Genomic DNA, 25,407 nt, shown 5'->3' with positions numbered 1-25,407 from the left:
CCAAGTTTTACTCTCCACTTCAGCATTGCAATCTCACAATCTGGGTTTTATTATTATTTTTTTTTGCCAGTCCTGGGACTTCAACTCAGAGCCTGGGCACTGTTCCTGATCCTCTTTGTGCTCAAGGCTAGCATTTGAGCCACAGCACCACTTCTGGCTTTTTCTGCTTATGAGGTACTGAGGAATCAAACCCAGGGCTTCGTGCACGCTAGGCAAGCACTCTACCATTAAGCCACATTCCCAGCACCTGGGTTTTATTCTTATAGATGTATTTTTTAATGCCAATGATTAATTATTCAAGTCAGAATTAGACTTTTTTTAAAAGCAAATATAGAATCAGAAACTTTTATTGCTTTAAAATAGTTTACCTAACAAATCCAGGAATATTCAGCTTTTTAGATGATGTGACGAGAATGCGGTGCTGAGGAAAGAAACCATCCGCGGACCTCTTCATTCTCAGAGCCACAGCCATCGTATAAAACACAAATATGATATAGTTACCTGTCATGTTGCAGTAAACCTTCAGAGGCCCCAGAGGCCCGCTGCCATCAGGATCTATCCAGTAGTAATTTGACGTCTGCCCTAAGTGTTTGTACGCTTCACAAGATGGCTCATAGATAGCTGGAAAACAAAAATCCAGTGTGAGTACCGCACAGGACAGATGGCTCCCCAAAGAAACACAGTAGCCAGCCCAGCACCGGTGTGTAAGGCTCAAGAGGAAGCCTGTCCTTAGCATATATCAAAATGTAAACCATCACTCATTTTTGTTTTTCACATTTCAGATCTAACCCTGTCAATAATTGGTGTGGGGAAAACTGGCAAAGAGGTGGAGAAACAGGAACACTGTTGTTGGGACTGTAAACTAGTACAACCACTCTGGATGGTAGTCTATCAGTTCCTCAGAAAATGAAATGAACCCTGTCTATGGCCCAGCCATCCTACACTTGGGCATCTACCCAGAACATTGCATGTCAGGATGGGGTGAAGATACTTGCACACCCATATTCATTGCTGCACTATTCACAGTACCGTTATGTAAACAGCCCAGATGCCCTACAATACAGGAGTGGCTCCAAAAAACAAATGTGGTACCTATGCACAATGGAATTTTACTCACTCATTAGAAAGAATACTGTTAGGTCATTCTCAGGGGAAATCAAGTTAAGTTAGCTCAGCAAAGCTCAGAGACACAAATGGCACATGTTTTCTCTCATATGGGGAAGCTAAATCTATTACTGGACATGACAACCCATGTAGGACTCTTAAGCATTCATACACAAACAGATTGGAGGAGGAAGCCCTTGGGGGAGGGACCCAAAGGTGTAACTGCTTTGAACATTTAAAATCTTATTTATCAAACTGAATTCCAAGAAATGAAAAACATGGGTTTCTATGGTTGTTTTTAGTGCTCATGTTTATTTTTGTTTTGTTTTTTAAGTTCTTTTTAGCAGGAGTGTGGAGGTTGCATAAAGGGAAGGAAAAAGGGTGAACATGGAAAATGAACTATGCAACTTGTGGGCAGGCATGGGAGGAGGAAGCTGATTACATTGCCCCCAAAAGAAATGAACACACTAAATGAATTGTGAAATGATAACCCTTCTGTACAACACCTTACTAAAAAAGAGTAAAATTATATTAAGAAAAACAGAAGTCTCTCGAACTTTTTAACCCAGGTGGCTTACGCTCTGCTCTTCCTGGTTTCAGCCTCCCAAGTAGCTAGCATTACAGGCATGACTCGCTGGCTCCCAGCCTAATCTTCCATTATCTCAGGAAAAAAAGGAAAGCTATTTTCCTGATTCATTCTGTTACAGGTGCTTTAATTACTTCAAATCTAGTGTGTGTAAAAAGCTGACATTCATGTAATTAAATTATAGGTTCTCTCTCATTATTTTTCTTTTTTCCTCCCATGCTTTGTGACAAACTTCTTTTTCTCACAGAGATTGCACCTGTTTTCAGAGGTACTAAATGGATGTTTTACATGCCTCCTTTGTGGTGAGATTGTCTAAAATGTTAAGAACATTTCTTTTTTTTTTTCAATGGTTCCACATTGATAATAGGAAGATATGAAAGAGCTCTTAACAAAATTAAGAGTTATTTCTGGTTAAAACACATCTTCCTAGTCCACAAGGAGTGGAGAATATCTGTGAAGTGCACTTGAGTCACACTTCCAGACCCTTTGATGTGTTAATATGGAGCCTGAGTCTCCCTTTTCTACCTTCCTCTCTCCCTTTAGTTTAACATGAATTCCTTTTTCAAAGAATATCTTCAGTTCTCTTTCCATTTAGCAATACTACACTAGGTAGGTAAAAACATTTCTAACATACTTTGTTTCCTCATTTTCCTTTCTTTCCCACTGGAAGTAGTTACTGAGTGTCTCTAATTTAATGGACAGTGGGTCAGAATCTGTATAACCCAGACACAAGACCTTTGGAGCAGAAATATGCTATAGTCAGATGTATATTTTACGAAAAAAAGGGTAAAAAATAATATGTTATAGGGAAATGACTTACAAAGTACAGAAAAGCTCAAGGTGTTGTTGCTCCTGGCTAGGTAAAAGATGACCAGTAGTGAACTGAAGCAATATCATAAAGGACAAAGAAAAAAATTCACAGCCATTTCTTAACATAGTGTCTGACCCCTAGGCAAACCCTTAATGGGAGTACTTGTGGTATTTCTTCTCTAATCTCCAAATTGCTATTTGGGTTCTATCCAATCATGACTGAGTGATCATAACAAGTGTAGGTCATTTCTCACTGAGACTTTAGTACCAATGGAAAGGCATTTTAACAAGAGGGCTAGACCTTTGCCCAATAAATTCACTAGTAGTAAATTATGGAGGTATGTGGTTGTGAAACAATTTGGTCATTAAGGATCTTTTCTCATTTTCTTCCCAAGGCAATTGTCATTCTACTTGTCTTGAGGCTGGGGCAGGCTGAATGGTGTCATCCCTACACATGGAAAGTCAGAAACTCCAACCTACACGACACATGTCTGCCAATCACCTAGAAAGGCTGTTAAAATAGACTTCCTGATCTCATCACGAAGAGCCTGCCTGGGTTGAGAATTGGTGGTTGTAGAGGCTCCCAAGTGAGGATGGTACTTTTGGCATCAGGCTGCATTGTGAGAGGCACGGTTCTAATCCAGGAAAGAGAGTCAACTCAAGAAGAGAAGATGGGGTTTTTAATGTATATTTAAATATCCAGGGGAAAAACTAGGGCACTGAAGAGAAATACAGTAAAAATGTAAATAAGGTGAGAATAGGGTTACGATATGGTTAGACTGTTTGCACGCCTTCAAATAATAAAAAGGAATAAGACGTAAATGTATTAAGAAAAGACAATGTCAAACATGTATATTTTATGAATGTACAGAAAAATGTTTGAAAGAAAATACATCAAAAAGTCACAGTAATTTTTACTACTGTAAAAAAGTCTTGCAGCAATAAGATTATATGAATTTAAACTATTCATATTTTCTGTATTTCTCACTTTACTTCATAATGAGTGTGTGTGATTTTTACCATTGAGTATGCTTCCTGTTCTTGTTTTCTTCCCTAGGTTCTAAAGCCTGAATCTTTCTTATTTCACCTTCTAATCCATTCCAGAACGGGTTGGTGGATTTTTTGTCTCAAAGCATCTCTGGTTCTTTGTTCACACAGTTTACTTTCTTTTTCACAGAACCCCTGTTTTTATGTTAGGCCCACACAAATAATTCAGGGTAATCTTTTCAAGTGAAAGCTCTTAGCTTAATATAAGATTACTTTTGCCAAGTAATCAGAAGATGCATATCTTTATAACTCGGTGGGGCATTATTTTGTGTATCACCACTACATGAAAATAAGATGATCATTTAAAGACAAACTAATTATTATTAAGTACCTGATATTATTCCAGTGTTGCTATTAATTAAAGAAATATTAAGGACACACAATAGGAAAGATAGTAGAGCAAAATCCAACTTTATACTGCATTTCAAAACTGCACATGGCTCTGGATGTTATGGCTTTGAGTAGAATACTGAACATGTCCCCCTCCCCCGCCAACCCATACCCCAGCCCTCCACATCCAGGAGAATCAGGGAAAATGGCTGCTCAGGCCTCAGACACAGCAAGAAGCCTCTGCAGGACGTTGAGTTCACTGGTGGAGAGGACTCAATGTTTTAAGAGCAAAGACGTGTAACAAGCCCCTTACACCAGACAATAAACCACCTGTTGTCAAATGCTTAGCCCCACCAAAGGAGAACTGGAGTTCCACCTGTGCTGACGAGCTGAGCTAGGACCTTGCTACTTCGTCACACATCTCCCATGCAACTGGGCATGCACTGGGCATCTTCCCTGTTACTCCCTTGAAAAGCATGTGGGTCAGTAGAAGTGGCCATAGAGTGGCCAGGCTAGCAAATGAATCACACGTCCTGAAGTAAACACAGCCCTACAAGTCCTCTGTGGGACCTCGTCTGTTCCAGTGATTTGACAGGAAGCTCTGAAAGTCCTGAAATAAATGCTTAGTCCATTTTCTAATGAATGTGGCCACATGGGCCTTCCTGTCCATTTTGGATAGTTGATGTGAGTGCCTCTATTTTCCTGATCACCTGTGGACACGTTCTTCAGGCACGCTTGCACATCATGCTGGAGAAATCGAGTTACAACAAGCTGGGGAGTAACACTGGGTGTTTGAAGATTCTTCTTCTGAATGAGTAAAGATGGCTTTACTATAAAACAGAGGTGCATCAGCAAAAATGGGGCAGGTGGGGAATTTTGGGGGGATAGGCCATGCTCACCCCAGGACAGTCTCTAAGCTCTTCCTTCCTCTGATCCACTTCTACTCAGCAGTCAGCCTTCTGAGTTGCATCTGGCTTTGGGAGAAATAAGTTTCTCTCTCGAAAAGAGGTATTTCTAATTTGAAAGTATGCAACTGACTTTCTGATCTCAATCAGACTCCAATGAACTTGGTGAGAGAATCTAGCTTTCCTGGAATCTAATTATTCTTGTGAAGGTAACTTTTGAGGTTTGTGCACAGCCAAGATGGAAATTCAGAAAGGCAGCAGTGACCTTGAGCCCTTCCTCTATGAAAACTCCCTAATTCTAGGACTATGCAATTATTTTTAATTAGCACAATATAAGCTTCACAATAGCTAAGTCCTCATTAACATTTGAATATTAACCTCATATGTTCTCTGCCTCTTTGGATTTTGTTTTTAAACCTTGAATGAATGCCCTGAGTAAACTACATTATTTCCCCTAGGAACTATTGTCTCCTATTGACACAAAGAAAATGATGTTGAATGAGTATGGATTTACTTTTTTCTTTTTAAAATTAATTTATTTTTATTATGAAGGTAATGTACAAAGGGATTACAGTTACATAAATCAGGCAATGAGGACATTTTTTAAGGGTATCACATTTTCCCTCTTTTGAGTATGGGTTTACAATTAGACATTCTGCACATGAATATTACTTTATGATCTTTCCATGAGTGCAATTTCTCTAGAACATGTTACTCGCTATCGCCCCCTACTGGGTTCATTCACCTGTCCAATCTCAAAGGGAAGGGAATAGTTCGGGAGGAAACATAGGGAAAGCGAAATGTTTATTCTCCTGTAAAAAGAATGACAGCTTGTGTTTCCTTGCTTGTCAAGTCTTTCAAAAATGGTTTTGGAAATCAAAGCAAAATCTCCTTCCCCTTCCACTCTCTCCTTTCCCCAGTCCACTTTCCCCATTCCACTTTTTATTTTTTGACCCACCTTCAATCTCCCCTATTTGTATTGCCCTTAGGCATTAATTTAAAGAAAACAATGATCTATACTTTTATGAAGACAATCGAAAAACTTGGTTTTTGTTTTTGGTGTCTGTGTCACTGTGACTGCCTCGTTTCTTGGTGACATCAATCCTGCTTCTCGAGATTTTTTGAGCACCCCAGAGAACATTGTTCTGTGCTTCATGATTAACCTGGGACAAGCATTTGGATTTCATTCTTTGACAGTTGTAGGTTACAAAAGACTACAAGCAAAGAGGAGCTGTGCGGGTCACTTGAGGGCACTTGCTGCCAGGACGTGGGCAGGTCATCGGACAGGGCACAGGATGGCTCTCCACCGGCTTCCCTAACCTGCAGTGCCCTGGAGGCCCAGGGGTGGTTCAGCATCACAGGGTCCAGAGACCTACCCACCCCCCCCCCCCCCCGCCTCAACCCGTGTGCAGACTGTAAGGTGCGTGCTCCCTTGTGTCTGTCTTGGTTTGCCCCCTTTTACAGCCGTCACCCTCTTTGGGAAAAAGAACACCCACATTGCTGCTCCTACTGCGGCCTAACACTTCCAGGAAGATTTTCATCTTAAGCTGTTTAAGTGCCATTTGTAGTGGAGTCCTGTAAATATCAGTTACTGAAAATGAGTCGAATGCAAGTAGTTGATCTTGTTTTTTGCAATGCCAGCTTCAACACCACAGAGTCAAATAAAGGTACAAAGCACGCTTTGATGTTTCTGGTAATCATGGATGCTTCTCCTGGGGTGTTTGTTTTGTTTTCATAAAAAAAGGGGGGAAAAAAAGAAAAAAGAAAACCAAATAGTCAAGGAACAATACCCACTTTAAGAGATGACCCGGATTGAGCTTAGCCTCTCTATCATTTGTTCAGACCCCATGGTCGTCATTTGCTCAGACCAGTGACTATGCTGTCTCTGTCCCATTTATCTTCCCAGTTCCAACTTGAGACTAGAAATATTGACTCAGTGTGTTAGTACTAGTATTTTCTGTCTTCCCTTTGCTAGCACTTGTGTTTTCTCTTTACCTCATCACTGTACTTAATAAGTCATTTCTATTTCCTGTTGCTAATTAATTAATATGCCAATACATACAAATGTGGAATAAACAATTAGTCAGAAGGCCTGATAACTTACAAATAGAAAATAGATGAGGCAGGTATATTGACAGGTATGATACTTTAAGATGTGCTAAATGTTATGGAAGGTATATGAAGTATTCATATGTGGATTAGGGGAGGTGTATTGATATAGGACAGTGATGAAAGGCTTTGTGAAAAAACACTATGATCTGCTTTCTGAAGAGAAAAAAGATAACACTGTAATCTGAATCTTAAAGGGTTTACAGGTGTTTGCAGTATAGTAAGATTTTTATTAGCAAATTTTAAGCTCACTTTTCAAAGCTGAAATAAGGTTTAAATATAGGTGATCCTGTGAGAATTTCTGTTAATAATGGAGCAGCAACAGGACGTGAGTATGTATGTACTTTACATTTCTGGTAAAGGACTTCTATGAGGGTAGGTTTCCCCACCTTCTTTTGTGACATGAGGATTGTGTAAAAGTAGGCTTGTTTTATAAGACAGGTCTCAAAAGCATCAAATTCCTCCTCAATTTAACTTCTCACCAGCCAGATGCTAATGTGCTTCAGTGACCTCCAGGGGAGGTACTGATGGGTCTTTACTAGCTCCAAAAAAAAGGGATCTTCATTCATTTTACATAATCATATAGCCATATGACTAGGTACTGTACATGCATGGGGCTCTGGCTTGAGTCCCAAGCTTCCAAAGGAATTGTCTCTGATCACCTTGTTTATAAATAAAGAAATTAAAGCTCAGCAATTGAGTTGGTTATCAGGCATCTGATGTCCAACACAAACTCCAGCAGCTGTCTTTCATGTCTATTTATCTTGGAATAATCCAAATATCTTCCTGAAGTTCTCTCTCTCTCTCTCTCTCTCTCTCTCTCTCTCTCTCTCTCTTAGTGGCTTGAACTCAGGGCCTTGAGGTCTCACGTGGCTATTTTTGTTCAAGGCTATTACTGTACCATAGTTGTTGTTGTTGCTAATTGGAAATGTAAGTTTCAGAAATTGGTCTGCCAAGGCTGGCTTCCAACCACAATCCTCAGATCCCAGCCTCTTGAGTAGTTAAGCTGACAGGTGTGAGGCACTGATGTTTGGCTAGCAAACTCAGCTCAGATGAGGGCATGTGTGCATAGGCAAGGAAGCATTCAAATAGTAAACAAGAATGTGAAGAGACTAGGATAGTGTAGGCTGGTGGCCATTTCCCTGGAAGATCTAACTAGATCCTGCTGCTGCTGCACAAGGCTCCTTTGAACATGAAGTCATCTGGGGAAGGCATTATGTAGTTCCTTTCTCACCCACGCATCAACAAGGCACATGTGGACCTGACATGCCTGTTATTCTTGGAAAGCTTCATAGGAGATGCTGGGCTGCTCGAGATTAGCTCTAGGCATGCTCATTACTGAGGCCAAGATTGCATTATCCTGTTTGGTTTTTCTATTACCTATTAGTTACTGGATGACTTCTCCCAGCTCCCTTTACTTCCTATGTGAGATACCGTATTTCAAGTTCCTAGCATTGCTCTATAACTTTTCCTCTGGTGAGCAGAGAAAAGGCCAAACTCATTTTAATCATTAAGCATCATATGAGAAAGAGAGGAAAGTATTCTTTTAAAAAGTTCCATGCAATCTGAGATCAAATAGAAATATACTAAGTATACCCATGGTTTTTGAATAATCCACACTCTGCACACCTTACGTTATCAGGTCACAGTTGAAAATTGGCCATATTGATTTCTTGCCCAATATACATTGAGACCTCATTTATCTGGCATCATCTGAGTGTGAGCTTTTCATAGATCCAGAGAATTTCAGAGCCAAGAAGGCCTTGGAGATTATCTAATCTATCTCATTCCCTGTAAATAATTATAATTATAGCAACAACAACATCTGTTTGAGCTCTCCTATTCTATGCTGAGTGTTTTGCAAGCAATATGCCATCTGCTTTTTGTAGTAATCCTATTTGGTAGATACTTCTTCTTCTGCTTTACAAGGAAGAAAAGCATAGCTTAGAGAGATCACACTAACAGAAGGCTGCAGATCTTTAAAGCCACACACCAGCATTATCTCTGAGCCCTTGACTCCTGCTCCCAGTCACTGTATTATCAAAATTCATGGGTGTCCATTGATTTACTCAATCCAACATTGCTCACTTGTTTAGTGTGAATTACCAGATCAGATCTGGGCTCTCCTATCATCATATTCCTCCTACACCATGTGGACTGTAATATGAATGGATCTTGAACAAAAATGAACTGTTTTCCTTTCAGTAAGCACTACAACTCATTTTACTTAAGCATTTTTAGTGAAAATTACTCTCAAAGTTATTGCACTTTTCTGCTGCCTTAATCATACTGCATTAAATATAATTGTCATTTCTTGCTGACTCAGTTTTTGTAATTACCTACATCAGTCATTGGATTATGCTTCACCAACACCATGCCCTTACTAAGTGATCCCCTAAAACTGTTCTGTTGACTTGCCATTTCCTTTCTGATGGGTGGTAAATCCTTACTATGTTGTTACGAGGAATGTCATGTTGCTATTGTGGACATTCTAACTGCACTTCTTGTGCCTGAATACTTAGGAACACAAATTATTCTTCAGCTCCATGAGAGGTTGCAAACAGTAAAGGCAGGTTTGTCTAAAGGGAGTGTTTAAAACAACAGCAATAACAGCAAATGAAGTAAGGAAGGCATATCTGAGCTGCAGTCTTGGGCTGGCTCTCTGTAAGTCACTGGTTAAATCTGACTTCAGCACAGGAATGGTCCCTCTGGTGGTTCCTGGCTCTATCAGGGCTGTAGCTCCAGGCCAATATCCTTGGATGGAGATAATTGGCTGGATGGTGAGGGACCAAATATATGTGATGAGAAGAGGACAGGGGGACACTGTTATGACATCCCACTGGCCCATGTGAGGCTCTTGGGAGAAGGCATCTCTGAAAGGGATTTAGAGTGACTACAGTCCAGACTTCAAAATAATCACCTAGGAGAAGATGAAAACAGAGACGGTAAGTGACCAAGTCTTTGAAAAAGGATATTTTACCTGAGGACCTTGATGTTCTTTGGCAGTGATGAGTAACACTGGGAGGAGTTTAAATAAACAAGATGAGATAACCAAAGTTTATTGAACACAGTAATCAAACAATTTAACATACCACTCTAGAGAGTGTATAGTTGTGTAACTGTGCTCATTTGATCAGTGCTGGGAGGATGTGGGTAAGTGTAGTACCTCGTGCTGGGAATGTGCAACTGTGTTTCCCATATTGTGTTCCAGGCTGAACACAAAGACCAGCATGGTTTTTAGCCAGGAGAGGGGCCTGTGATCTTGAGTCCTGAGCTATGTATTATGGAAGGTCAGACAATAGGAGAGCTCATGTTATTTAATGGGACTGGCTGGATCTTAACCAAAGAGCTACATTTAGAAAGTCAAGGAGGAGAAGAGGGAAGAATGTAGATGGTTAGATTTTGAAACAGGGAACTGTCATGGACATGGGACTTCCATGTGACTTTACGAAGAGTAACATAGTGGGAGGGGAAGAGGTAGGGGCAGGCAAAGGAGAAAATGGTCATTGGGGGCCAGTTTCAAAGCCTAGAGGAAACAAACCAGAGGAAGGGAAGGAGGGAGGGAGGAAGGGAGAGAGAGAGGTTTTAAATAAGAAGCTGAGTTTTGAAATGTGGAGAAAAGAAATCCGAAGTTTTCCTCTAATCTGGTGGACGTGGTAAGATGCAGTCAAATGAAAAGTTGCCTTAGGAAGTCGACTCCCTGCCTGGCTGAGTCAGGTGTAAGCTCAGCCTTTCAGAAGTCTCTTCCTTCCTCTACTTGGGCGAAGGTATGGATTTTCCTTACCGTCTGGCTTTAACCTCTTTTATGTGAAATCAGTGTTCTGGGGCTGCCCATTGATATATGAAATGGGAAGATAAAAGAATTCAGGAAATCCCTTTCTCTTGGCAAGTCTGCCTTTAAGTTTATTACTGTCTCTTGCTGTATTCTAGAAAACCTATTTCTTCGGACAGAGGGTAAATGCCCACCTATTCTTCCTATCTGAGTTCTCAATGTGCCACTGCCAGCCCCCTGCTCCTCTAACATCTCACCCCCAAATGGGTGCTTTGAGCTAACTGGGAAAGACATTCAACACAGAGGAACAAAGGAAACAAGCACATTTAGACATTTCATAAAAATTTACCTCCATTAACATACCCATATAAGATTAGAACTTTAGAAGAAGAAATTTGTCCACTTAAGAAACTGAAAAAAAAAATGACTGAAGAGCAGTCATTCTAGATTCGAGGATGTTTTTATTCCTTCTTCCCTTTAGAGATGGTAGACTACTAACTAGGAAGAAATGTTAAGTCTTTAGGATTATCTTGTCCAGCTCCTAATTTTACGGAGGAAGAATTGAAAGTCACCAGGTTTGCAAGCTACTTCCACACTCCAGATGAAGTGCAAGTAAATTGAGATGCCAGCAATAAATATTTTCCCCCGCCCCCTGGGACTTTTGAATTCTGCTTTTGTAACTTAGTTGTTTCTCACATAGCTGCCGGTCACCTCCTATAATCAGTTCATTAGCAAATTATGGTTAGCTTTTACAGTGTGGATGTGTGCTAAGGATCAAACTTGGGGTGGGGAGGTGGAGAGCGCAAAGGGGGCACTAAAGAGACAGAGAAGAGCAGACCACAGAGCCCAAGCTATTGTGCCCACTGGAAATTCCACCTCCTCTCCCCTCCGGCCCCCCCCCCCCCCACCTAATGCTGGTACCATCCTGAATTGTTTCAAGTGAGGAGGCATTCTTGGCCACAGTTTTATATCTCACATCTTTTAGGAAATCAACTTTAGAGTAAGAAAGAGGAGCTGTGGAGAGCCACTTGACACATTTAAAGGCAAGGACAACAGCACTAAGGACCACTCTTGTCACCAATGTTCTTTCCCTTACCTGTACCTTTCAGAGGGCATTGCCAATTTTTTTTATCATCCACCTTAGTTCTTACGGCACCTGGATGCAATTTAACACCATTTTTGAAATGAAGTTTAAATTTTGTATAGCTGAAAAAGACTCCAGTCTTGGTTTTCTTTTTCAAGAGAAGACTCAAGTTTTAGTGATTTTCTTGGGACCTGTCAAAGGTGCTGGTCACTTTCTGAAAACACTTTGGCATTCAGAATAACAGAACTGCCTCAGCTTCACTTTTTGAAAGGGCACTGCTGGCCCTTTGTGCTGCACCATGAGAGGGTCAGAGGAATTGGAGAGCCATTGTCTTAACAAGGAAAATTCTAAATGGTAGCATAGCCACTGATCTAAGTAAAACCTGCCATTAATATTCAGTCTTACAGAATGATACCAGCACAATGGATGCTGTGGGACTGTACTGCCCTTCAAAGATGTTTATCTGCAACACTGGCTTTTGTAGCGTAGATGCCAGGAGGGCTCCTTCCTCAATCACCAAATTATGATTACCAAATGGGGTTACCACAGAGTCTCCAGACATTGCAAAATATCCTTTGGGTTTTGAAATCACTCCAATGGTCCAAGAGCACAGGCATACACAATGACTGAAAACCAAGCCAAGGCTCCAAATTGCCAGTGAATTATCTAATTTTAAAAGCCACAGAGTGAAAGGTGATGGTGATCTTTCTCAACCATGCAACAGGGAATTGGCTTATTATCCATGTTAGTAAGTTCCCTGAACCTCTGATTCTTTATCTATAAATGGTGAGAGAAATGAAATGCTGTAATTTCAGTTATACTGGCTTCAGTATAACTAACATTAATAATACTAATCTTGTACATCATATGCTAAAAGTGTTACTTATTACTAGAAATACAACTGAATCAGCAGACCTGTGACTAACTGAAACCTCACATAGTCATTAAGGAGTGCTACTCGACTATAGGCTGAGTGAATAGGGAAAAGGACGAGTATTTTTTTTTTAAATAAAGCTTATTACTTTCATTATGAAACTTTAAAAACTGGGTACAGAATCTCACACATGTACTTGAAGTTACCCAGGAAGTAAGATCAGGGTATCTTAGTTCAAAGCCAGTCTGGATAAAAGAGTTCTAGAGACCCCCATTTCAACTAGTAAAACACTGGGTTTGGTGGTTCATGCCTTTCATTCCAGTCTGAAGAGACTAAATAGATAGGAGAATCTAGGTCCAGGCCAATCCAGTGATAAATTTAAGACTCTATTCAAGCAACAATGAAAGGCATATGTCTCAGTTGGTACAGGGCCTGCCTAGCAAGGGCAAGGCTCTGAGTTCAGACTCCAGACAGGTACCCATTTGCTGCAATATCCCAGCAAGAGGAATGTGTTTTCTCTGCTCAGTAATAGAACAGAGTCTAATGGAAATGATTAAGGGGGAAAAACAATTTTATACAGAATATACTCGATAAAATGTGTGCCTTAGCATTACATTTTTATTTTATAGAAATCTGCAACACAGGAAAATACGCATACTTTGCTTTTATTTTTATTAAACTTCCTCTCCCTTGATTCTCTGACCTTTGCTTTTGAAGAGGTTGGTAAGATTATAATAGTACAGTTTTTTTTTCTTTGAAAATCACTCTGCTGAAGTCTAGGATGGGGGTTCTCAGAAAATACACAATGGTATATAGTCACCTGACGTTATGCCAGAAACAAGAGAGCAAAGGCCTTGTCTGCTGTCAGAGCAGATTGTGTGGTGCACAGTAATAGGAAGGAAGAAAGAAAAAAAGGAAGGAAGGAAGGAAGGTAGATAGGAGAGAGGGAGAGAGGGAGGGAGGGAGGGAGGAAAGGAAGGAATGAAGGAATGGTGAGATAAAGGAAGAAAGGAAAGGAGAAAAGAGGGAGATAGCCTGGTTAATTTCTATGCAATGTATTCGGATTCACTTTTTTTTTTTTTTTTTTTTGGCCAGTCCTGGGCCTTGGACTCAGGGCCTGAGCACTGTCCCTGGCTTCTTCCCGCTCAAGGCTAGCACTCTGCCTCTTGAGCCACAGCGCCGCTTCTGGCCGTTTTCTGTATATGTGGTGCTGGGGAATCGAACCTAGGGCCTCGTGTATCCGAGGCAGGCACTCTTGCCACTAGGCTATATCCCCAGCCCTCGGATTCACTTTTGGATCACCAAATATGTATAAATACTAATCAAATAGGTTTTCTAATTTCCATTTGCACTGGGAAAAGGAAATCTGACTTTTCACTGAGAACCATGTGTACAAAAGCAATCTAAATTTCCTAGTATCAGTTTTTCATCCTATGGTCCCCTTAAATTCAGAATCTACCAGATCTCAACAGTATAAGGTGGATGGATAGGGCTAGAATGCTCACATTTTTGTACTATCTAATTCTAAAGTGGGCCAAGCTCTTTTCCATTTTACAATTTGCATAACTTTTCCACACATCATTCCACTTCATATCATAAAAGACAACAGGTTCACATCCGTGACTTTCTCAGTTCTTCTGCTTATCTCAGAGCTTCCAGAGGGCTACTGGATTGAATGTTTTATTTGGGTTCCACCAGTGTGTGCCATTTTATAAAAGCACAGGAGATTGGCTCAGATGCTTGCTTTGTTACTTGGTAGAACACTGATGCACTTTGATTGCCATGGGTGTGATTTACACACGGAACTGAATCTTCAGCCCTTCCCAAGGATGAACAACATAGTCCTATTTCTAGTGTTCCTGCATGTGGGCAAACTGGGCCCCTTGACCAGGAATATAGAATAGTGACTAGAAGAGAGATTTCAGTCTTCTCATAATTGGACCAAGAGCATACGAGGCACACAAAAAGAACAGGAAAAGCCATTCTGTTTCTATGTGTATGTGTGGAGTACATATAATAGAGAGAAACAAGTCACCCAGGAAGGTAAGCCAGATGAGAGGTGGGATAAATAAGTGCCAGACACAATACCACTCTCTGAGCCATGAGTTAGGCCAAGGTGCCATTGGCAGAACTCATATTCGACAGCATCCGGAGTGGTCCATGGCCGCGATGCCTCTGCATAGAAGAACACACCTTTCTGTGTCAAACTGGGAAGTGTGTGAAATGTAACAGCCTCAGAGTTGTCCCAGATCAGTGGGGAGAAGCAAACAAATATCTTGGCATTTCCATGCACCAAACGGCATCGGAGACCCCAGTGATGTGAGCAGTCATTCACCTGCCTGGACATCTTTCCCCTCTCCCCCTTCATTGTCCCCTTATTGCTACTTTTCCACTTAGACTTTCAGGATAATCTCTTAAGCAAACTATCTCCAGGGATGCCTTAGACATGGAGTCTGCCTTTTAGGAAAATCAAAACCGTAACAAAGCAACTTTCCTGATGTGAAAGGGTTCAGAGAAGGGCCAGTAGGTTACAAGGTTAATTTCTGTGTCTGTGCCATTCTATCTAAAGTTAAGAGTAAAACTCAAACCATTCAAACTTAAATTTTGCTGTAGATCATGGCTGAACTTTGCAAAGGCCCCAGTCTCTTAGAATGCATTTTAAAAATTCAGTGAAGCCAGGCACCAGTGTCTTATATTTGTCATCCTAGCTATTCAGGAGGCTGAGACCTGTGGATCAAGCTAAAAGCCAGCGTGGCAAGAAAGTATGTGAGACTCTTATGTCCAATTAACCAAGAAAAAGCCCAAAGTAGAGTTGTGACTCCAGTGGTAGAGCACCTGTCTTGAGTAGCAAAGCTAAGAGATAGTGCCCAGGTCTTGAGATCCAGTAGGAGCACACACACACACACACACACACACACACACACACACACACACTCACAATTCAATGAGAATTTGCTAATATAATATATATGGTGTATATATAATATACTGCAGAAATGCTATGTATGTGAATATCCTGAGAAGACTTAAACTGAATTTTCAATTTTATAACTTCATAAATTTTGTAACCTTGGCTATCATCATTAAGATTTATAAACCTTATTTTTTCTGAATTATAAATGTGAAAAGACATATCTGTCTTATACAATTCATAGAAATCAGAGTATACTGTCCTACTGGTTAGTATAACCAATAGTTAAAAGTCTCTAAAGCATAGGGGAAATACAGCCTATGATCAAACAGATGTTAAATAAAAGGACCAAACTATTTTAGAAATGTCTTTATTCTACCACTTAACACTGACATTCTGGTAGAAGAGTATTAATCCTGCATGTATGACTCTTCAATCTTCCTGAGCTGGGCTAATTTTATCTACTGTGAGGGAACTCAAGGAAGTTTTCATTTTCATTTTCAAAACCTAATTGATTGGATGAGCTCACATTGAAATATATCTTGAAATGCATTGACCTATATAGTTACATTTTTAGTTCTTACAGTTAAGGCAGAAATGAATATTAGCCTTTAAAAATCATGACCTTGTTAAAAAAAATTCCTTCAAGAAATGAGCACTAAACTGCTATTAGACTGTTCTGGTTGGATTTATATATATACATAAACATATATAATACATACACATATGCATATATATAACTTTTTCTTAAATATGTTACTTGTCACTGCTTTAATACCCATGAGTAAAACTTTACCTCATATCTGTACTGCAGATGGGCTGATTATAGAATCAATTCCTAGTAGAATATTATCACTAGAAGGGATTGTAGAGTATTCTTAACTTGCTCCTACCTTCTGAGCAGCTCATAAGTAAAGACAGAATTCTTAAGAAATAAAGCTCTTTTTCCTAAGTCCTACTGTGAGTAAAACAGAATATCCACCCTGAAGGTATAGTCATTCGTTCACCCTTTCCAATGACATTTTCTCTGGTATATTCTGTGCAACATGAGTCCTCAGAGAATCTGAAACCCTCTCTCTGCCCCACTAGTTTCTGTTGTAAACTGAGTTCCAGAAGTAAAACACATATTGGATTATAAAGCCCTGAAATTAAAGTAGCTTAGAAATATGTTTACTGAAGTTCACAGTTGAGAGGATATTTACTTTTTTCCATTTATGATTGACCAATATAATGTTTCCTTGTGAGGTTAAGAAATACAATCCCAGCTGGGAGCCTGTAGCTCATGCCTGTAATCCTAGCTGTCCAGGAGGATAAAATCTGATGATCAAGGTTCAAAGCCGGCCCAGGCAGGAAAGTCCAGGAAACTTTTATCTCCAATTAATCAGAAAAACTCAGAAGTGGGGCTGGGGATATAGCCTAGTGGCAAGAGTGCCTGCCTCGGATACACGAGGCCCTAGGTTCGATTCCCCAGCACCACATATACAGAAAACGGCCAGAAGCGGCGCTGTGGCTCAAGTGGCAGAGTGCTAGCCTTGAGCGGGAAGAAGGCAGGGACAGTGCTCAGGCCCTGAGTCCAAGGCCCAGGACTGGCCAAAAAAAAACCAACCAAACAAACAAAAAAAACTCAGAAGTGGTGCTATGGCTTAAAGTGGTAGAGTGCTGGCCTTGAGTGAAAAAGCCCAGTGATAGCACCCATGCCCTGAGTTCAAGCCCCACCACCGAGTAAACAAAACAAATGCAATCTCATGAAATCAAAACCTCCTACAACAAGACTCCAGGAGTTCAATCTTAGATTTGATGTCTAGCTTCTTCCTACCACCCAGGAAGATCCTCTGCTAGTGACACACATGCTTGAGACAGCCTAACCATGTACAGTTTCCAATAACTAACCACTATTTCACTTCTCCCACCAAATGTGCTATTCCATCTACTGGCAATACCTTCCAGGGAACAGGTCATTGGTTTATGTTATTTCTTCTTTTTCTTCAATTCTATCATTGTTTCCTTTTGGTTTCCATTCTAGGTGTGCACGTGCATGCGTGTATGCGTGTGTGTGTGTGTGTGTGTGTGCAGTGCCATTTTCCACGTAGGGTGCCTAGGAGTTTGTGTTCTCTGATTCTTTGTTCTAGGAAACATCTACTGAAGATATATCCTGATTCTAAGTGGTGTATAAGACTGTTTTTTTTTTTGGCCAGTCCTGGGCCTTGGACTCAGGGCCTGAGCACTGTCCCTGGCTTCTTCCTGCTCAAGGCTAGCACTCTGCCACCTGAGCCACAGCGCCCCTTCTGGCCGTTTTCCATATACGTGGTGCTGGGGAATTGAACCAAGAGCTTCATGTGTAGAAGGCAAGCACTCTTGCCACTAGGCCATATTCCCAGCCCTATAAGACTGTTCTTAAAAAAACACGTGAGCATGTCATGTAAGAATTAAGAGTAGGGTCCCTTGACATCTTTCTTCCTTTCCCCTACCAGATCTGCCAGTGCAAAGGGCTCAGAAATCACCCATGCTGCCCACTGTCAGAATTTTCCAGTAGCTGATTTCATCATCCCTTCTCTGCCTCTTAATACGTTCTAACAGAGTTATATCACTTTCACAGATTTACCCACACATAAGTGGCTTACGTCAACTGGAAACATGAAAACATTATACAGGAAAACTAGACAATATTTAGCAACTGAAACACTATGTAATGCTAAAGGAAGGCAATAACCTATGATCCTGGAAATAACGAAGGGAAGAAACCATTTTTCATAGATAAGTAGACTCAAGGAAGTCTCCTAAACCTGGTCCCATATTTCCACACAAAGAAACTTCAGCTAAGTTAAAAATATGTTGAAAGAACAGTGGCAATTTCTAGATAATAATGCAAAAAGAGGCTATCTAAACTTGAAACCTTAAGTTTCTGGTTCATGAATCAAACATTTTAAGAGCGACACAACCAATACGAAAACTGCTGAAAGAGCCTCTGTTGTCCTGAGCTCTGCTCCTAACTGCATGTGTCTAAGCAAACCTGTATTCCTTGCTGTTGCTTTTCCTTGCTTCTTACTGCCTTCCATACTTGACTAAGTTCTTTCCTGATTCTGACGATATGCTCCTAATGTATGCTCTGCCAAAATAACTCAGTTATTTGTAGAAAGCAGTGAACTGATCTCTTGGGGCCCCAATGGGCCCTTCTCCCAACCCCAGCTTTCTCCCGCATTTGCCATCTTGTCCAGATGTCTGTATTTGGATGAATTTCCCCAAGATTTCACTACCCATTCAGCACAGGGTCACATTGGCGCAAGGTGGTTGGTTCTCTCTGCCCCTCATATTGACTGAGGGGGGCGTTTCTCCAGCGGGAGCCCCATATTATGAATAACTTTGTGAATATCCTCAGATCCAATTTCACAATTTGCTTTTCATCCATTCCTGTAGTGCTAATTTCAAAAGTTAATAGATTTCCATCACCCAGGGAGAATTCCAATGGTATAACTACTTTAGACTTCTAACTTACAGTCTAATAAAATGAATACCACTGGGAAGCAGGCACTTCCTATGTCCTAGAGGAGGTTAAGTCAAGGAAAAGGGAGTAGACAAGTGAAGAGAAGGTGGGGGAGAATGCTTTCATAGCACTCAATGTGCATATGTGAAAATGGAACTATGAAGAATGAGGGAATGGGTGGGATTGGGCGAGATCGTGGAAAATGATGAAAGGGCGAACACGAGTCAAGATGCCATGAACTCATAAACTGACACATTGAACTGTAACCCCTCTATACAACTACTTAAAGATAATACGATTAGAATAATAAGAAAGAATTCATTGTGACTTTTTTTTTCTGAATCAAAGATGCTGGTGGACTGATCTAAAGATGCACAGAGATCTAAAGAAAGGTAACACCTGGAATGAAAGGTTTGGTGCATGCAGACCTTAAATGGATCTGTGATGTCATGACCCAAACTAATGCTACTAAGAATGCACAAGTGCATGCACTGAAATTCGCATGGATATACAAGAGGAAGCCAGCGGGAGTGCCTTTTACATGTATATCACCAGAGCATGTTTATGAACTGTACCCATTCTGCCATAACCTGAGCCTACTTAGGAAGGTGGGATCTGCAAATCCATTTTGGAAGAGTTTTGTTTCCCTGGCACATGTAAGTGGAATTGTAATATTGGTCCCTCATGATGTGTTGTGATCACCCAGGATTGTCACATTGAACTACGCAGGAAACCAATGCGTTAACACTTTAAATGAAAATATTAAGAGGAAGCTAATTAATTTATGAAATATACATACTGAGTCATCCTGAGCCTATGATTAATTTTGTCTATTTTGTGTTCTATACATGAACAGCTTAAAAAACAAGTACAAAAGCATATAATTAACAGGAGATAATTTTTTATCAGTCCACAAGAATTTTTATTTGTACAGTTTGGCAATCACATGGCAAAGACATTATTATCTTTTTCTTCACATTTCCAACAATTTCTAAACTTCCATTAATTCCTCTAGGTTTTGTAAACATGCCTTTCCTGCTGTAATAGAAGCACTATAAGAGAATCAGACTTTAATGTTCTTGGAAGAAATTATTTGGTGCTATTCACATTAGGATGTCCACTTGGTTCATATTTTAATCTTGGCTTCTCTTTCATTATTTTCATACTAACTCTAGACTTCCGTCTTCACACAGGCCCTCAATACTTGTCACCTAGAAGTTTATTGAATTAGTCTTTTGTAGTTCTAATTCCAATCATTTCTCTTCAGACTATTTATTTGCTTGTCCCCCCCCACGCAAAAAAGTTAATTTATGTCATCCAACTTGGAAGAATGTGCTGGGCACTCTGTCAGAGACCAGGGAGAGAAACAATGAGCCCAACAGGCAGAAAACGAATCCCAGAATGCGTTCCGACAACAGTCTAAGTACTGGAGACAGTGTAATGACACAGATGTATCGGGTGCCTTATGTAATATCAGGGAAAGTGACAAATGCTTATCAAAAACAACGACGACAAAGCTTAGGACAACCAGAACTCAAGTGAGATGAATAAAACTCTAATTCTGGAATGATCTATTCAGACAGGGATGTTGGGGGGAACAGATAAGATGTGCTTGCAGAACCAAGTATCCATCCAGTACGTGTAGAAGGGAAGAAGGACGTGAGTTAGTCAGCAAGGGGCAGGAGGAAGAGAAGCGAGATTGGAGCAGAGGTGCTGGTTAGCATCGCAGAGGCCCCCGCGTGATGGAGGGCGGGAAGAGCCACCCTGGTTCCTGAGAGGATGGGAGGCATGGGAAGGGTGGAGAAAGGCAAAGGACCATGGTGTTAGAGCCGGAATGCTGGCAGAGGGCTGGTGAGAGTGCAGTCAGCTGGCGAAGGTGGGTTGTGACCCAGCCACCGGAAGATGAGCCCTGTGCCCATGGAGCCTGCACCCGGGGCACCAGCTCACCCTGGCCGGGGCAACGCCCCAACTCGGGCTGCTGCCATCTCACTTCCTAGCCATCACCACCCGTCGTTCGGAACATTTCACCCAACTCTTCTCAGAACGGGTGGAAAGTCGATTTTCTGACTTTGCCCTGATTAGTGTCGTTCATTTCCAGGCTTTCAAAGAGATATATGAAAGAAAACACCAAAAACAACTGTATGTCAGAGTAAAATTTTAAGCATTGATTGAACTTTTGGGGTAGGAAAAATAAACTCTGTTTAAAAATTTGGATAGGTTTAATCTATCTATATATATCTGTTACATATATATACAATATATAGAGTATAAAACAAATTATATATAAAATCTATTCATTTGGAACTATACATTATATGTATGTACATATACTTGAACACAAACATATATACATGCACACACATATATGTGCATACATACATTATACACATACACACATATGTATATATGTGTATATATGTATATATACATATATACATATATATATATATATATTCTCCATGGGTTTAAACAGCCCAAACCTACTATCAGTACATTTTTCTGATTTTTATCAATATTACATAAGGATGCCTTTTAATATTGCATTTTTCTTTAACAGGTGTAGTGTTTCCTTGAGTAGATATATATGATTATTTTGATGGTTCCAGCCGAGACGTGAGTCAGGTGCTGACTCTCAAAGCACTCGGTGCTTCTGGAAAAGGAAGCTGATGTGGTCTTTGGATGAAAGTCAATGGAGTAGGATACTTGGGGCGTCCGCTAATGGGAAGGAAACCATGACTGCCTGCCTGTCACCCTGGCTGGTAATTTCCTATCTTTTATGAGAATGCATATCCCACTGGGCGCCTGTAAAACCACGAAGCTGTTTTTATTCCCCCCATGGGATCAAATTTAGATGAATGCTAGAAGGAGAAAAGCAAGGCTCCTGAGAGAACTGGCTGCAGCTAAAGGTAAGGAGGCACAGGGAGTGAGGCCGCACCCAGGGTCGCATGAACTTCTTGCTCGAGCAATTTTGCTTGGAGCCATACGAAGGGTGTGAATTCAACACTTCCTTCACCGATTGCCGTGAAATTAATCACTGTGGGCAAAAATAGCATTCCTTCTGTACATGGAAAACTTTATTGTCGACACATGTCATCTCATCAAAGCCTGACAGCAACCCCAGAGAGAAAAAAATGGGCCTCAAGATTGGAAAGTGACTTAACCAAGGGTCAACTTTTATTCATCCCATATCTACCACAAATCTACAATCTTTAGGGGAGATGTTGAAAAACAGGCAATCACTAGGGAGTCCTCCTTAAGAGTATAATCTGTTTCAGCATTTGAACAAATAGGTATTTTATATGTGAGTAGATTTCCCATGTGGCATCATTTAAAGTCTTTTTGTTTTCACTCAACTATCTTGACCACAACATTTTTTACTGAAAACTATTTATTATTTGTTAAAAATAATATTTTATTTACCTAAGCCTATTTTGTTTACCAAAGATTATGTATACATACACCTATACATATATAAAACACACACATATATAAGTATGAAAAATATATGAAAGTATGAAAAATCTCATTACTGGGGATAAAAATCACTGATGAAACTGTGACAGTACTTTGTGCTTTTTAAACACATATGCTTTTGTAAAATAGGTATTCTGGCGTTAGGAGTTATTTTAGTATGAGATTCATTTGGTTTCTGTATCCAACAATGCTAACTCTGCTTCATGATATCTGTAGTCTCCAAATAGATCATCAGGGCATTTGTATGTTTGTTTGTTTGTTTATTTTTACCATATACTTATTTGTGGATTCTAAAATGGTTTCTTAATTTTCAACATCCAAGTAATCATGTGTGACTCTTACAAAGTATATCTAATCATTTTCTAGTATTTGTTAGTGAAATACTGTGCATGTTAATGTTCAAAATGATGACTTCTAGCTTGGCCATAGTAGCATACATGTGTAATCCCAGCCTCTCAGGAGATGAAGGCAGAAGGGTTATAGTCTGAGACTACTTTTGGCAAAAGTGTAAGAACCTATCTAAAAATATATACAAAAAGTGAAAGGACTGGGAGCACGGCTCAGTACTGTAAACAAAACAACACAGAAACTGTTAGTTTAGCAAAGGCAAGAAGAGATCATGGCTTAAGGTCAATGGATGGGACTTTAAATGAAGATGCACTTTCTTCTGTTTCCTAGTGTTTAGTATGTAAATACACTAATGTGTAGAAAATCTCTGTGATATTATTATGACGATTCTCCTACTGTCTTGGTTTTTTATTAAATATCTATTGAAAGTTAAATGTGGCCAGATTCTTGGGCAGATCTCAGGATGTGACCCGAGTTATAGATGGTACAAACAAAAGCTGACATCAGAATACCAGGCAGCATATACTGGGGACATTAGATCTTGTGGACGCACTTTCCTTACATTGTCAAGGTAAATATCTACCATTCAAAGCTTAGATGTACCAAGCTATTTTTATTATTTTAATTATCCATATAAGAGTTGCCATTTAACAAAGCAGTTTATGTATAAAATTTACTTTGATCACTGTCACCCTTTTCAACAATCCTCATTCCGTTCGATCTACCACTTTCCTTACTTTTCTTAATTTTGTAGTCCATACAATGAATAAATTGATTGTATTCTCCCTCCTTTGCTTCTTCATTTGTTTACTTCTTTCCCCTGCCCCCTATCTTGCAAGTACCCATTTCCTGGCACTTATTTTGTTGGACTTTGACTTTGTCTTCCTAAGGAATTACACTAATAGAGTTTTCCCAAGAGTCTACTATATTTCATTTAATTCATTTGTAACCACTTACATACCAACCATCATGTTTACCTATAGGTATATAGGCAAATTATAGTTGCCACAAAAGAGGAAAACCATGCAACCTTTGTTTCTCTGGGTCTGACTTATTTCACTTAATATATTTTTTTCCACATTTTCCATTTCTGTACACATGGTACAGTATCATTCTTTCTAATGGACGAGTAACATTCCATTGTGCATGTATACCACATTTTCATTATGCATTCATCCACTGAGGAGCATCTGGACTGATTCCATATCTTGGCTATGGTGATGAACATGGTTGTGCTGCTGCCTTTATTTAAACCTTGTTAGTGTTGGATAAAAAATACCCAGAAGTGAAATTCTCTCATCCAGAGAAGTATACCTTGCCTGGTGATGTGGAATCTGACTGTAATCCTATCCCTTCAGGAGGTTGGAGCAGGAAGACTTGAGAGTTTGAGGCTACCCTAGGCTATTACCCCCCCCCCCAAAAAAAAAAAAGGTACCAAGATGGTTTGGCAAGATCATGTCCAAATAAACAAAGAACAGAAGCAAAGAAAAATAAAGAACACCATTCCTTGGTGAATTAAAGTAACCATCTGAAAATAACAGATCTGTCAGTGACGTTGAGGGTTGTTTACTGTGCATTAATTACCTGTTCACGAATGCATATTTGAGCTCCATGGGTACAACTGCTGATGAACGTGCACCAATTATGCTCCCGTGTTTAAGGATAAAGCATATGTTATGGGTAATGTCCCATCATATATATATATGTATATATGTATATATTATATATATTTCATCACAAAGCTACCGGGTATGATTACAAAGAGATAATTTTATTTGGGTTTCTAGAATCCCTCTACTTCCCACTCCACAAAGTGCTTGTGGGCACTCTACTCTGCTTTGTCCTCTGTTAGTGCAAGATCAGAGAAAGTAGGTAAGGATTTAGCCAAATACCACATCCACAGCTGAACACAAGGAAGGAAAGGTTGGGTGCCATCTCCCATTGTGACTTGCCTTGGATTCCTGTCACTCTTTCTGCAAAGAGCTTTCCACAGCATGAGTGGAAGCTGTGAAATATTCCTGTTAAGTACTTTGGGGACCTGTGAGTCTGTTTTTAGCCTCTCTCTCTCTCTCTCTCTCTGCAGATAAAATAAAGAAAAAAAACCCAAGTGGGCTTACTTTAGAAACATTACATATACATATAAAAAAATAAGCACCACATGATATTGGCTCTTAGATAAAACTCATTAACTTACTATTAGAAAGTTGCTAAATTACTTCCTAGTTTTATTACAAGATGAAAAAAAATGTTGGTTTAAGGGATAATTAGCTTTTTCATTAAAAAAAAAGAAACCATCTTGAAAAAAGAATTCTGTCTTAAAGGAATGTGGAGTTCAGGGTGAAATCAAAATGTTATGAATTCTCAGCCTTGGTATCACTTTTAAATAGTATATCAGATCAGAACAAAGGGAAAAAGTGCTAGGAAGGGTTCAAAGGAATGAGGGATTTGTGTTCATAATATACTCAATGTACTACCTTTTGTCACTGACATAAAAACAGTTGCCAGAGGGGTGAAAAACCAGAAAAGACTGGAATCATCCAGACATAGCCAGAAAAGACTCCTGCTATTCAGT

The 25,407-nt window shown here is 39.9% G+C and overlaps 1 protein-coding gene across 1 annotated transcript in view; it reads right to left on the bottom strand.

Moving 5' to 3' along the window:
- Cntnap2 (contactin associated protein 2) overlaps positions 1-25,407 on the bottom strand; it is a 1,597,185-nt gene that overhangs the window by 590,254 nt on the left and 981,524 nt on the right. Inside the window, exon 12 of the mRNA XM_048340407.1 lies at positions 502-621. Within this exon, the coding sequence (XP_048196364.1) occupies positions 502-621 (120 nt within the window). The remainder of the gene's footprint in view (positions 1-501; positions 622-25,407) is intronic.

This window comes from Perognathus longimembris, chromosome 2 (assembly GCF_023159225.1).
Source record: "Perognathus longimembris pacificus isolate PPM17 chromosome 2, ASM2315922v1, whole genome shotgun sequence".
NCBI lineage: Eukaryota > Metazoa > Chordata > Mammalia > Rodentia > Heteromyidae > Perognathus > Perognathus longimembris.
Note: the sequence above shows the minus strand (reverse complement) of the source record. Positions and strands in the feature narration are given on the sequence as shown.